We start from the raw sequence: 16,526 nt of genomic DNA on the forward strand, positions 1-16,526 counted from the left end.
AAGTTGGACTTTATGTTTGGTTTTTACCTCAGAATTTCCAATAGAAACGTTCTTTAAAGGCTGTTCCAGTGGGTTGAAACAAAACTGTCGTTAAATCTACCGTGTAGAAACATTTTCAGAAAAACGAATTTTGAAAACGTTGATAAAACTCTGTTTGTTTATTTTATTTCACTCTATAACTTTTCAAGCGAAATACAAATTATTAAAAGTGAAATAAATGTAAAAATTAACTCGTTTGCGACATTAAAATAGCGTACTTGATTTGATTGTTTTGCACGTGATGTTTGGCGCTACATTGTGATGTCACGTAAACAGCACTTTAAATAAATAAACGTCTGTACAGCGTTAACGACTGAATTAAAGATATTGGTGTTCGGATTCATTTTTATAGTTAGACCATTTTCTTTCATTCTAGGTAGTTTTCACAACCAAATTCGACAAAAAAATTGTTTTTATTTAAACAAAATGGCGCCCTCAATGTGAAAATACACAGTGAGATAATAAGAACGGCGAGTGCATTGATGTAGAACAATGCACGCTTCGGGCCTTCTTTGTTTATATAGAAACATTTCCGATAGTGTTATCTAGAATGTTGTTTTTTCTTCTTCTTTTTTGTTGTAATAGTATTATAAAAAATATACATATATTAATGTAGAATAAATTTGTTTAATGAAATTATAATTCTACTAACTGCATCGTGTTGGACATTATGCAGGTGATAACTGACCAATTATTTGGACATTACATTAAATAATAAGAGGGTAAAACTTCTTTAACAATACGATATAGAAAAGGCTTGCTATTCATGTGTGACATTTGAAACACAATAGAACACAATAGCGTAAAATGATGATGAGTGACTTTACCAACATGGACACAAAAGGTAGACACAATTTGCATCGTACACAGAAAAGATGACTTATTTATTATTTTATATGATGACAAAGTCAGACAAACATATAAACATGTACAAAACTTAAAAAAACGCATGTTTATCGATATATTAATTTATACGCATATAATATAACACAATTACACAGGGCCATTAAGGCTTGCGCAGTTAGATCAAGGATTTTTTGGTAGAAAGTGTCATGTTGAAATATTCTGTCCATATATAATAATATCAATTTTGACTGCATGCTCCTGGTTGACCTCTCCCCAATTTCGACCAGTTAGTTTGTATTAGAAATGTATTTTGTGCTTTGTCTAAAAGATATGCTATGCTCAAAATTTGATATTTGAAAACATTGATAATTGCTAAACAGTCTCTTTGTAAATATAAAATAAAAATAATTTGACTCACACAAAGCAGATATTTTATGCTTTAAATCCTACACAATATAAATGGACACACTATGAATATATAATGTCATTAAAAAATCCCAACTTTACTTGACCCGTAGTAGGAAACATAGATTCCTATACATGTAGTTTGTACGCTATTTAATTCAAATAAGACATATTCCAGTAAGAATTTTATAGATTTCAATACATTTCAGCAATAAAAAATAATTCACACAAAGATGAGCATGATATGAATTGATACACATATGTATACATTGTATATTAACTAGTTTTTGGTTTTCCTATAGTAACGAATTAACTATAATTTTAATAATAAATAATTTTCTTCTATACAGCTTAAATGTTATGAATGGTAATAAAAATATTATAGTTAAGTTTATCAACATCAGCGCAGAAGGAAAATATGCTTTACTTATGAGATTTTTTTTAATCCTTCCTCACTATCTTACGCTAGCTGTTTTATACGTAAAATTGCATGGGTAAATGTTAATAATAATAATAAATATAAAGTTATAATATGAATAAGGCAAAGCCTCGAAACGAACTCTTTGGCAGAAATTATAGTACCTACACATTAATATTAAGTCCTTTTATGTTTTCAGAACAGTTTGGATTGCACACGTTTGGTCGCACTTAACACAACCACACACTATATACGGCCATTTAATGTTTTATATAATACTTAAATTGAATCCACCCATCAGAGAACATTGATTAGAACCATAACAGGACAGGAAACCAAAAATCGATATTTTATGCACTAATTCCTTTATCCTGGTTCCCTCTCCTATTATGGCTCCCATTGAATTGCAAAGGAGACCAGTCTACGCATCCGTTTTAAATGAGAATTGTTCGGCTTTTATTCTGGTCTATTTCAAATAATTTTGCAATACTTCCGGCGAAAGTTTTCAAAAGCAGGTACTCGCGTCACCGTAAGAGCAGGCCTTCGGGTTCTGTCGTGCGCACATGATAAATGTATACATGTTTAACTAGCTAGATGTTTAAATTTTTAAATATGAATCTGTTCAATATGAAAATGCTTAAATATACATGTTTATTATGACATTGATATCAAGAGATAAATAAATAAATAAAAAAGCAATATTAAATTTGAAACCAAGCACGGTCCGCCTCGTATCCAGTCATGCTTCGCCCTGTCCAAAAATATGGTCCACCCTGTCCAAACATAAGGTCCGCCCTGGTTCGGTCCGCCCAGTCTCAATCCTCTAGCACTGTCTAAAGCAGTATATTCAGACTTTGTTAACAAAATTATCTCAATCCTCTAGCACCGTCTAAATCAGTATATTCAGACTTTGTTAACATAATTATCTCAATCCTCTAGCACCGTATAAATAAGTATATTCAGTCTTTGTTAACATAATTATCTCAATCCTCTAGCACCGTCTTAATCAGTATATTCAGACTTTGTTCACATAATTATCTCAATCCTCTAGCACCGTCTAAAGCAGTATATTTAGTCTTTGTTAACATAATTATCTCAATCCTCTAGCGCCGTCTAAAGCAGTATATTCAGTCTTTGTTAACATAATTATCTCAATCCTCTAGCACCGTCTAAAGCAGTATATTCAGACTTTGTTAACATGTCACACTCATCTTTAACACCGTCTGAAGCAGTATATTCAGTCTTTGTTAACATAATTATCTCAATCCTCTAGCACCGTCTAAAGCAGTATATTCAGTCTTTGTTAACATAATTATCTCAATCCTCTAGCACCGTCTAAAGCAGTATATTCAGTCTTTGTTATCATTATTATCTCAATCCTCTAGCACCGTCTAAAGCAGTATATTCAGTCTTTGTTAAAATAATTATCTCAATCCTCTTGCACCGTCATAAGCAGTATATTCAGTCTTTGTTAACATAGTTATCTCAATCCTCTAGAACCGTCTAAAGCAGTATATTCAGTCTTTGTTAACATTATTATCTCAATCCTCTTGTACCGTCATAAGCGGTATATTCAGTCTTTATCAACATAATTATCTCAGTCCTTTAGCACCGTCTAAAGCAGTATATTCAGTCAATTATCAACAAAATTATCTCAATTTTATTTTCGTGTATTATTTGTTTTATACAACTCTCCTGTGCATCGGTCGAATTTTCAATTACCTGCTAAGGGATCTTAGTTTTATACAAGACAGCAAACGTTAAATTGCGCTTCAAAAACATTATCCCGTCTTTTTGTTTTTATTCTTAATATTTAGTTTATCATCTTTATATCAGTATCAAAATATCGTATCAAGTAACATGTATCGTTGTTTTGTATATATAATGGTGGTGACTGTATGCACACAAATAGATTAAACTAGCCCTAAATACGCTAAGCCTTTTATTTAATGTCACAGGGTGAGAAAAATATGCAGCTTGACCTCGTACGGAATACCGTACCGCGGCTCTACCGCCGCTTACACATCTTCTCCTCTAAATAGTGAACAGTTCTGAACCGTGACATACTCCCCTGCTATATTGAAATTCGTCCTGGAATTTCACAGAGTTATAGAGCAATATGAATTAAACTCTGAGCTATATTCAGTCACGGCCCCCCGTTGGGCGCCAAATGTTACAGGGTGAGAAAAATGTGCAGCCTGACGGGACTCGAACCCGGGACCCTCGGAATACCGTACCGCGGCTCAACCGACTGAGCTATCTGGCCGCTTACACATCTTCTCCCCTAAAAAGTGAACAGTTCTGAACCGTGACATAAACAATTCATTAATTTTATCGTTTATTAAGGCATCCACACAGAGCAATTAATGGTGCTTAATTTAATGCTACTGTTATGACAAATCTTCTGTTTTACATATTCAACTTTAGTAATTAATTATGTTTTTACATTCGAAAGCTTTTAATTCATTATATATCTGTCAGGTATCAGCAAGTAAATACATATAACTGCTATAACATTTGTAAACCATAGAAAACTTGAAAGTAATCTCTAGTTAATTCATTTAGTTTATATTTGATTTTTTTTACATGTAATTTAGAGAAATAATACTATAAATTACTTCTCTTGACCTTCATTTGGAAAAGATTATTGTCTTATATGAAAATATATTCTTTAATTGTACGTTCGGGAATAGTTTTAAGACAATACTTTATATATTTCCATCATTACCATGCAAAACAGTGTCGAAAAACACTATCTTTATTGTTGTTACATTACAGACACTGACAAGAAAAGCATTGATGCAAAGCATCAAAGGGCGTCCAAGCGAGAAATGCAAAAAGTGAAGATGAACTATAGTAGACATATGATGTCAAGATATTCTTATAAACTTTTCAATGGTTAATTGGTTTTTACCAAAATGAACGGACGGAAGACATTGTTAATTATGAACTTTGATTGGCATGCTAGAGATTAGAATATTACTTGTTATTTCTTTATGATCGTGATTATTAATAGCAACGGATATATACATGTATACAATCATTTATAATCCATATGTGTAACGCATGATCAACACCACACTTGTGGAATTGTCCCTTATTATGTAATCGCTATTAGCAAAGACCCCATCTTAAGGTATCTGTTCACACTTAGTAAAAATATGACACTGGTTATATTACCATGTCATGTTGAGCATTATTGTTTATTATACAATAATTGCAATCTATTTTAATAACAATAATACAGATTTTATGAATATTGTTTTCCTCTCTTTTTTGTGTTTTTATGTGCTATTTTAATACTGAGTTTTTTACGTTTACTACTCTTTTTTATTGAAATTGTAAAATAAATTTTAAAAATTCATTTGTCATATTGACCGACGATTATAAGTCAAAACTTAACTGGAAAAAGTCAGTAAATTATGGGTTAATCTTTCAATATAATTATAATATTGTTTATTCTTAAACCATGCACAAGTACATTTGTATTTTTCTTTATCATTTTCTAAATTATCAATCAATTAAATAATTAATAAAATCTAATTTGTAACTTTGAATAATTCCTCGGCATCTTTACTAAACACGAATGACAAATTAAATAAAATGTTTCAAAGTTGATAGTGTCATATTAAAACCATAAAAATGTACCTTTTTTCACAATTATTGTACATATTTATTGCTGTTTTTTTTATCTCATATAGATAAAATGAAACATGCTATTGTTGTTGTTATTGTTTTTTTTTTTCGAATTGTATGTTTATGTATAATAATAATCAATAAATTTGAGAGTTGATCTATGTTTATTAATTATTGTAACCAAACTAAGTGACAAACATTCATTTTGGAAAAAAGCTTATTTATCTGTAAAATATTTGTTCTGTTCTGTAACGATATCAAACATCTACTCCAAAACCGGGAGAGACCGGACAATAAACGTGTGATACTATTCGCCGGTCACTAGTATCCCGGTCAAAATAGACCGGGAGAGACCGGAATTACCGATAGGAGTACATGCCTCTAAAAATAGATTTTCGGAATATTTAGGTCATCAACTCATCATTCTATTTTAACATACCATGATAACCCACTGTGTACTACAAAACGATAAATAAAAAAACCGAAGAGACGCATTTGAAAATGTTTGCATTGCGAAATCCTCCAGTTCGCTATTTATTGTACATATCGCGACATTTCATTTCAATTTTAATTAATAATAATCAAGCACCCTCATACCGATCGGAATGATCGGCTTTTATTATGACCGACTAAAAGGCTCGAGAAGTTGCTGTCGCCCTTTCTCATTCCATAAAGGGGTGCCGCGCTTCGGCGCAGATGCCAATAACTTATCATGTTATCAGAATTACATTTGTGGCATGTTTAATGTATTTTAATGGTTTTATTGTGTACCGCTCAAGCCTGTGCTAGGGAAGAAATTAGACATTAGATATGTATTATGACTTTGATGTTAAGAAAAAGACGAACAAAATAGTAATTCGGTACGAAACAACGATATTGCAACAAAAACGTTTACATACTTTTGGCTCATATCTTTAAACTCTTAAACAAGATCAATACATTAGGAACATTATAACAACCTTAAGTGCAATGACACTTTCAATAAAACATTCTTTTTTATGCCCGTGTCGGCTAATTTGGTTGTGCTCTTTTGTATTTTCTATTTTGATGTCCTGATTGATTTGACAGTAACAGTTGTTAAAGTTATAGTTGCGCTCATTCCCTATTCTCACAGCCTTTTTGCCATCTTCTGTATTTAGTTCGGTGCCGTTTCGGGTGTCTTGCTTATGCGATGTTGTAATAGGGGGCTCCGTTGCATGAACGTTGTCTTGCTTTTTTGATATTTCCTTAACTATTAACAATATTGATATCTTTTAATTTTACTCGTAAACTACATTGTACATGTAATTAAAAACAATGCAATAAATTTTAATGGCAATACCCGGCTAATTGTTTCATTATTTGTATATCAAAAAATATTTAGCAGTAAAATCTTCGCCAAATAGTCTGGTCTTATATTGCATTAAAATAGTTGTGCCTGTAATGATTTACATTAAGAAGCAAGCCTTTTCCATGTTGATTATTTGTCATATGTAATGTCGTACATACGTAACATTAGTTCGCTTGCCTTTTCATAATAAATGTCTGAGAATTATAAATTGTCTGAATCATATCTTTGATGACTTTGAAGTGCATTGGGTATTATATGAAAAGGTTCGTAAAAATTCAATTACAATACAGAGGGAGACGTGTCTGCAATTTTGTATTAAGTCACCATTCCACTATGAATTCGAACAATTTGAAATATGGTATCAATCGCCCTTAGTCATTGATAAAACCATAGGCACGTATACAAGACTAGACTTATTGACGTGGAAACTAAGAAAAAAGACAGTGCTTTTATAAAAAAATGAAATTGTGTAAAAATAAATGGGGTTTTGTAGACACATACATTTAATAGTAGAATGACCTTATGGAGGCTTTGAAGTTTCAGGGCAGTAAAACCTAATTAGAATCTTTCCACTTGCTTATATAATTTACTTCAAGTAATCACGTACTTTAGAACCTTAAAACAGCAACTATGGAATATGTGAGGTTAAATATAAGTCTTTGATTATGATAAAAAAATATACAAAAGAACAGCTGAAAGAGATTTATAAATATTGTCATGGATATGTGTTAACGTTATCATATGAATCATTTTACAATTTAGGTACATTAAGGAAATCATATACCTTATTTGTTCATCTCAACACTTTTCAAATTAGCTTGAATAACTTAATAGAGTGGTTATACGTTTTGCATAAATATCAAAAATCAAAGAATTAAAAACCGTGAATAACAAGATGATAAAATAACTCTCGTTTAATTGATTATGTGGGCACAATGAATTATATAAAACTGACAAAAAACTTGCATTGTGGAAACAAATAAGCTTCTTAATTAATTTCGTTTAGGTGATCCTTAATGCAATAATTGAGTCAGTCATTCACTTTGTTGTATATGCTATTCAATTTTGCTAAATTTCTGTTCAAATTGTATCATCTTTGATCAAATTGTTTATTCGTGAGGTTAGGGCTAGCTTTATTGATTAATGTCGCCGATAATAATTTTCATAAAAACAATAAAATATTAGACTTTGTTACCATGGTCCAGTTTTGAATTTGAATAAAAAGTCTTTGAACTGTAAGTCATCGTTTCATATATTGATGTTGCTGTCATTTTGGACATTGATTTGTAGATGATAACGCGATGTGTTCAGAAGGTTGAGCTGCCAAATAAAGTCAACTTCAATATTCAGACTTATTGAAGTGAGTACCGCTCAAGCCGGTGCTAGGGGGCGTGAGGGATGTTGCACTTATTCATTATCTCTAATGTACAGACTCAATCAAACCGAGTCTGCAATTCTTATGTAATTTTGTTGGGATTAATGCTTCCGAGGGATCACTTTGTTTCCAGAATTTTAGTCAAATATTTAACATACAAAATACGTATACCTCATTCATATAACGATATTCACAAAGAATGCAAGCAACACAACATCAATATTAAATAGCAAGTGTATATAGATTGATTATTTCTATCATGCATTATGTAAGACAATATATTTCGATATATGGAACATGATACAATAATAATTTTTAATAAAATAAAATAAAGGCAAAACAAAATGTTGTGGTTAGGGTAACATGTCCTTTTAAAATATGTAGGGTATGTAGGCTTATATATACTTTAAATGATGTCAGAATGAAAGTGGTTTAATGTCATTTACTGCATTAAGATTAATTCAGTTTGTCTTTACTTTTCTTGTTCGAGCTGAAAATGTGATACGGACTCTAAAATACTAACGAATCGTGCTGAAACATTGATATGGTTGCTATTCAATTACCTCACCAACATTTACCAAGAAAATCATAAAAAAAACTTAAGGGTCAAACGATTTTGCGAGGAAAGATAGGGTTACCTTAATCACAACTATTTTTAGGCCTAATTATATGTTCAGATAGAGTGGACACCAGAATAGGACCACTTCCATTGTGTATGCTAGCTAGATTGATAGAATCCAAAAGACCAGGCGTATTTGAACCTACAGCCTACAACGATGAGGAGAAAGTGGTTTAAAATCGACGATTTTTACATGGTGCCGACGGAAGCCTCTATGATCATACATCTGCTTGTAAATAATACATGAAGTGGCAGTTGTGGTTCATGTTAACAAGTATTGGTGACTTAAAAAAGCAAAACATAGTAAGAAATAGAAAGAACAGTTAGTGTTTCTAACAATTTATTTAGAAAAGCCATTTAAAAGTTTTTTTCTAATCATTTTTGCTCTCGATGCCCCTAAAAGGGACCATTCATGTTAATTTGAGCACACTTGAAAAGTAAACAGCTAAGAAAGCTACAAACAATATTTGCTTATAATCCATATATCAGTTCAGTAGAAGAAAGTGTTTACAGAGTGTTTCTATTTTCAGCTTTAGCGGCCCCTAACAGGGGCCAATCAAATTATCTTGAGGAACCTTGATAAACAAACCCTCTAAGAATGCTACAGACAAAGTTTGAAACGGGCATCTTGATTGAGATAGCAATATCGTAATAAGTATTTTAAAAAAACATAAAATATATAATTCATGTATACCATGTATTGTATATTATTAGATAAATGGGTACATTTATTTATACCTTTTTCAATCTGCAGAGGTTCATAATGTGTTTGAACAATTTCTGTACGTTGATCGTTTCTTAAAGATTCGTATGTTGATTGAGAACTAATTAAGAAATTGAAAAGAAAATCGTATCAGACTATTTAAGTAAACAACTTTGGTCAGTTTTAAACATATGTTTTAATGGAAAGATACCGTCGCATCTTGTTTTAGGTTTCCTTATCGATGATATGATTAAAGCCATTGACAGAAATCCGGAATAGGTTGAAACACCCCTATTGCTGAGACAATGGCAGTAGTCCAACACAAGATAGATGACCCTTCACATCCGTGCATTCCAATTATCTTCTATACTGATGTCTGCTCTACTCGATGACTTTCATCTTGATATAAGGAAAGTTTTTATTGCAGGCATTAAGGGTAAGGATATCATTAGGAGATACTTGTTCTGATGAAGAAGGAAGTAAGTAATTCTTACCTTTATAATAAATATCATATCAGAACAGAACTGAACAGGACACAACTTTTAATTTTCATTATTATACAAATGTAAATCGTCTTGTTAAAACGCAATGAATTCATATATACAACATAATCACATACCTATATGGCGTGTGTTTATAATAAATATAAAGGGCCATTTTTTCTTAGGGGATTAACTACAGTTGAGAGTTCAAAATTGAATGTTTTAGTTTCAAAGCTTCTTTAATATATATGATATATTATCAAATTTTGAGTAATATACATGTATATCATTTTACACGATATAAAAGCAGTGAAAGTAGCTATACAAATTAAATAAAAACGACATAGGGATATACATTTTGGTGTAAAAATATCTTTAATATGAGATACGAATAACTTTCTAAACACCGTTACCTGTTTTGTGATTCTTTAACCTCCCCTGCGTTGCCCCTGATTTCACGCCGATCTACAATGACCAAAGACATACGTTTAATATAGATTTCATTTTAATTCTGGTAAGTTTTTACATAAATGAATCAAAAGTAATTGATACAAACATGTATACTTGTTGAATTTCGTCACTACGTATTTCTTGTAGTGACAACCTTGGCAAAACATGAATATTCTAGGTAGCATATAAACTGATCAAGTTAAGACACGGACATGTTAATGTGAGTAACTGCCTGTATTAAAGAAACTTATATTTGTGGGGCATGATATACTTTTGTTTTAATGACAAAGTTACGAGGCTTTTAACATGTACTAAACTGACACAATGTACATTCGAATGTACAATGTAAACCAAATTGTATATTCCCTGGATGCAGCGAACTGTTTTTACCCACTTCTCCAAATGGATGCTTTATCTGCGCGTACAAGCCTAAAATGTTGTGCATTACTGGTTACCCGACTTTACGTAGCGAACCCCGCGGACTTTGAAAGTATGTTTTCAAAAACATTTTAGTGACAAACAACAATATCAAATAACAGTATAGTGACATGCTTTAAGGCTATGATGATTGAATCAAAAACCAATACAAATTTCAACGCGCGCAAAAAAGAGAGATGATATCACCGACAAAATATTCTATTATACGATGTTAATGCACTGTACTTCCTTATAAGAAATAACACATAATAAACTAGTACGCTTGTTCATTGTTTAGATACAAAGGATACAATTAAAGTAATTACCTTCACAAATAACAAATCCTTCCTTTATTGCTACGACACAAACAAACACCGAAAGTATTACAAAGAATGACCATCCACTTATAGCCAATACAAGAAGTGTGTTGTCTCCTTCGTCTGACCCTTTAAGAATACAAAATATGCAAATCAAGATCAACAAGGAAGGACGGCATTTAAGACTTTAATTGATACATAATATGATTATGAAAAGAATTGTCATAACAATGTCCAGGAAGTCGTTTTTCTATCATAATAATAATAATCATAATAATAATAATAATAGTAGATATTATAGACACAAAATGCGATGTTTTGTCATCATAATTATGAATTAATAACATATATCTGAAAAACTTGTACAACTGCAAATGATTAAGGGAAAGATAAATGAATGATGGAATGAAATATATGGATGCATATGTTAAAATCGCGTTATATTATCACTGAAACAGTGAGAAAAAAATCTGGAAACAAAGTGATCCCTCGGAAGCATTAATCACATACAATTACATAAGAATTGCAGACTCGGTTTGATTGAGTCTGTACATGAGGGTCAATGAACAAGTGCAACATCCCTCACGCCCCCTAGCACCGGCTTGAGTCGTTCTCAATTCTCAACACTTTATAGTGCTTGCATCAATGATCCCGAAGGACGAGAAAATATAACAACACTGAAGTGAAGTACGGGGCAACTTTTTACAGCTGCCACACAGCACTTGACACCTGCTGTTGTGAAGTATAAACGTCTGGAAACAAAGTGATCCCTCGGAAGCATTAATCACAACAAAATTACATAAGAATTGCAGACTAGGTTTGATTGAGTCTGTACATGAGGGACAATGCACAAGTGCAACATCCCTCACGCCCCCTAGCACCGGCTTGAGCGGTACTCAATTCTCAACACTTAATAGTGCTGGCATCAATGATTCCGAAGGACAAGAAAAATATAACAACACTGAAGACTTTCACTTGAAAATTGAATACGGTGTTTAAAAATTGATTTGCAACATAAAAAACACAAACCTTTTACATCGTTGCATAAATCTTGCAGTGTGTTTGGGTCTAATACACAATCCTTGCTACATTGTGTGTTTTCTCCATTCACTGCAGCTTGTAGAATGATAAAATAATGTTATTTTGATCACCAGACGAACGTCGAAGGCTCGTAGTTTGAAAATAAAACGCTATTGTTTTTTGTTTAATCTGACAAATGAAATGATATATAATAATGAAATGGCGTTTTGATATCTTATATAAAATTTCTGACTGTTCTTACTTAACAACAGTTTGTCAACTTTAAGTTATTTTATACACTTAAATGATTATGTCTTTTGTTCTCATTTAATGGGTTTTTTAACTGCTATGTTTGTTTGTTTGATCTTTTTATTTTAAACAATACTCTAGACATGAATTAATAGGAAGTTGATCTTGTGTTGGTCATTATTGTAGCCGCAAGATGGAAAAGTGTCCTTTAATACGTACCGGCAAAAAGAGGTGTAAAAATAATTCCAAGGTATAATCCTGTCATTTTGTAATTAATTTCATATAGAGTCCAGTGCACTCTCTACGATAAATCTTTATTAGCACACTGATTTAAATTTCTGTAATTTGAAAATTCGCAATGAATAAAACAGGAAGTAATTAATAGCTTTATCTTTGGTGAATATGTTTAATCATTCATAACATGTTATGTATATTGCATTTACATAACATCAACTCAAAAGTTTATGTTAACTTCAAACAGGAAGCTATAAAACCTTTTTCACAGGGAATCAGATCCATTTACAGGTGTTATATATATATTCTATCTCCATTGTAATGATAGCTTGGTGTTTATTTGAATCTTTATTAATAGAGTCAGCTTCCTGGATAGTGCCTTTTAATAATATAAAGGTCATGAGCCCGCAATGAAGAAGCCTTGTTCAATCGGACAAGTTGATGATCTAAAAATTAATACGCCAGCAATGTCTTTTCTAAACCATTTTTTACGTTGAAAATATTACGCTTCATGAATAAAATTTTAAAGTGTTTAACACATGATTTGTTTAGCTGGATAGTAACAAAAATGTCTCAAAATTAATGTTTTGTTTTAGAGACAAACTCTCAAATCGCGCAGTCGGTCCATCAAACCCGCTTTCCTGGATAACTAGATAACTAGTTTCTCCGCACGTGACCCACTACTAATCCCTTATGGTTTAAGAATCAACGGTGAGAAACAAATGACAATAAGAATGGAATGTCCGAGATCATTTGTCCCGGAGTAATTAAAAAATATAATAATAATAAACAAAATAATAATATACTAGTATCTAGCAGTCAGTGGCACATACACTATTTGTATGTATGGTCTTACTACCTTCTGATGACGCAGGGATGTTATTATCGCCGTTAATATTTAAACTATTAATGATAATTTACCAGCATGACATAGAAACCACAATTACATCATTATGAAACGTTTGCACGCAATTCGCGGAAGTGTTTCAATAGACTTGTGGGTGTGTTTAGAAATAAATTGTTTTGATATATAGAGTTTAGAGAAAAGAGCATAATAATGTGTTTTCAATTGATCTGGTTAATAGAAATATTGTTGAAATCATTTAAATAGTACAAAAAGCTCTTTATAATGTTTTTATCTTAAAAAAGATATATTGACAAGATACTTTTAAAAACAGAAATGTGTCTTTTTCAAAAGAGGAAAAAAAGTGAGAAAAAAAATCTGCATATTTTATAATTCTTTTACATTTGACTTAAAATAATAGATAAAAGCAATTTAAAAAATTGGCTATATTGAGTTTTGGTATAATGTAAAAATGTTCTTTCTAACCTTCCTTTTTTGTTATTAGATGAGAGTTATACATCTCGTGCAATATCTGTTGTAAAACAGACAATAATGTTTTGATGCGAATACAGATTATATTTAAACAAGTCTGAAAAGGACAGTCCTTAAAACCCACTATCTAATCTTGCCGGAATTGGCAACAGAATATCCTTTCCACAGACAAATCAAGAGTAATGCAAAAACAATGCATTGGAAATAAGCATTATTTCAAAATAAGGTAAAGGAAATGAAAACAGTTGTCAAGCAACTAGTGAACAGTTGAATACAGCTTTCCGCAGCTGAGTTGACATTTAATCATCAAGACCAGAAAATTACATACAGATTAAATGATAATTTTACAAAAGATTTTATTGTAAATGTATGGCTTCAAGCAAAAACAAATGATCATCTGACGCATAAATCAGTTATCTTGATTGATTTAGTGTAACGTACAGAATTGAACATGACCGCTTGGTATTATTTGAAGAAATATTCGAAGAAATATTTGTAGCGATCATTTTGATGTTATTGTCTGTGCAAGGATGCTGACTTTGCTAACCATTGCATATTTAAATGTTGAATTCTGCTTCAGCCAGTGCAAGAGTTTGTACCGTCCATGAACACGCTCAATCAAACAAAGCCTACAACATTTTCAATTTTGTTGTTTTGGACTTTCTTTAAGGATTCTTATTTTCTATATTTGTATTACTCTCTGCAATGCTTCATGTTGAAAATCGGAATGTCATTAGAAACGTTGATTTCTTTTTATAAAAGGTGACCATATTGCCCATCACAAAACGAAGGAAATGTCTGCTTATATGTATTCTTTTAAGCGAAATATTGTGTCACATTGTACCTAGAATATTATGACACCTTGTACCTAAACTAATGGATTGAATGAATATTCTAGATTAATTTTGTGATATTTTTAATTCTGCTATTCTACAGTTCGGAGCTTTTGAACACTTCAAGACATCCATTATAAACTTGCACTTCAAAGTTACTGAAATCATTTCTCTACGATAACAGGTTTTCCACCACAAATCAATTTATATGAGCACCCAGAAGCAGTTTAATTATTTATCTGGTACTACAAAGTTCCCGTTTGAGCAATTTGATTTTGCATAAAGGCTAGCTGATGTTTATGGCAAAGCAACAATATACGGTAAAGCAAATAAACAACTACATTAAAATACCTTAACGTTTATGTTCAAGGGAAAGGAAATTTAGAATAATAATAAAACACTTTTAATGTATATGTGTATAAAACATTTTACTGTTTTCTACATAATAAGTGACGATATGTCCTATATTCATATAAAAATGTACGAAATTACAATAGAATAAATTATATTTTATATCGTCTAATGTATGTTTTCAAGAAAACTGAAATGCATTTTTAAACTGAAATAGTCATATTTGTTGATTAAGCCGTTTAGCGAAATTTAAAACTAAAAATAACTAAGTGTCCTTGAATTTAAGAATGTTATTAGTTATTCAAAATATTTGTCATGAATTTCTTTTTTCTATGTCTAAGAATTGAGACAGGTAAGAAAGAACTGAAGTTTGTAACATAGGCTTGGTATTGGTAATTAAAGCTATTAATTGTAAAAGCCCTTTGGATAACAGCAGGAATATGCTTCGGTTAAGATCACTCTAAAATTGTGAATACAATAGAATAGAGAAAAACAGAATCCCTAAAGAAAGCACAAGAAGGCAAAATTGAAACTATTGAAGGTTTGGTTTGATTCAGCCTGTTCACGGACGGTACTGAAAAGTGCAAGTTATAATTCATGACCCCATCACCGTCTTAAGCGAAATACAAAAGTAAAACACGAAAGTGGTGAATTTTTGAATTAAGAAATATCCGCAGAAGTGTCCATAATGGCACCTTCAATGTGACACAGTAGTGCCTGTAAGATTGATTCAAATTTAATGATATAATACGACCCTTTTATTTAATTAAATGCAGTCTATCGCATTTTTGAATAGCTTAAAGAAATGAATTTAAATTAACTCTATAGATAAACTGTGTTTTAAAGGATTTGTAGACAACATTTAAGGTTTAGTAAATTCTCATCGTAAAAAACTGTTGATGATACTTTCATACCGAGACAAATGAAACGATCGGGAAAAAAAATTTAAAACTTAAGATTATTACAATTTGTATTTTACAATGTATAAATATTTTACGCTGAGTTCATATATTTTTTCGCAACATGGTATTCATTGGTAAATGATGATATGTAAAATACAATGCAAATAAATTTGTGTAAATAAGCTTGACTTGTTGATGTTATCAAAGAGTGTGTTATGCATCTATGTTGAAATGTGACACCTGAATGAAATACTTTCAACTGTGAAGCACAGGAAGTATAAATAAAACAATACCAACTGAAAATATCCCCTTTTGTTTTTTTTTTTTTTTCTGATAATTGGTATATTATTGACTGATTCTCTTAGAAAAAATGTTTCGCTCGATGTAAATATTCAAGACTCATAAAAGCGTTTTTGTAAACAGTGCAATCCTTATTTACAGCTAGCCTACCTTTATTTTTGTTACTTAATGTATATATTTTGTCGGTCGGTTAATGTATACGTTTAACTTATAGGGCAATAAAATATGACTTCTTTGCTATTTACGGTTATCATTAACGGTTGA

The 16,526-nt window shown here is 31.3% G+C and overlaps 1 protein-coding gene across 1 annotated transcript; it reads right to left on the bottom strand.

Annotated features, from left to right (window-relative positions):
• Positions 1 to 9,688: 9,688 nt before the first annotated feature.
• Positions 9,689 to 12,701, bottom strand: LOC132739967 (uncharacterized). The gene is made up of 5 exons (XM_060727819.1): positions 12,526 to 12,701; positions 12,067 to 12,153; positions 11,047 to 11,166; positions 10,267 to 10,318; positions 9,689 to 9,770 (listed from the first exon to the last, which is right to left on the bottom strand). The coding sequence occupies exons 1-5, from the start codon at positions 12,569 to 12,571 to the stop codon at positions 9,767 to 9,769; spliced, it is 309 nt and encodes a 102-aa protein (XP_060583802.1). The 5' UTR covers positions 12,572 to 12,701; the 3' UTR covers positions 9,689 to 9,766.
• Between the last annotated feature and the right edge of the window lie 3,825 nt (positions 12,702 to 16,526).

This window comes from Ruditapes philippinarum, unplaced genomic scaffold (assembly GCF_026571515.1).
Source record: "Ruditapes philippinarum isolate M1 unplaced genomic scaffold, ASM2657151v2 ctg3447_1_1_1_1, whole genome shotgun sequence".
Classification (NCBI taxonomy): domain Eukaryota; kingdom Metazoa; phylum Mollusca; class Bivalvia; order Venerida; family Veneridae; genus Ruditapes; species Ruditapes philippinarum.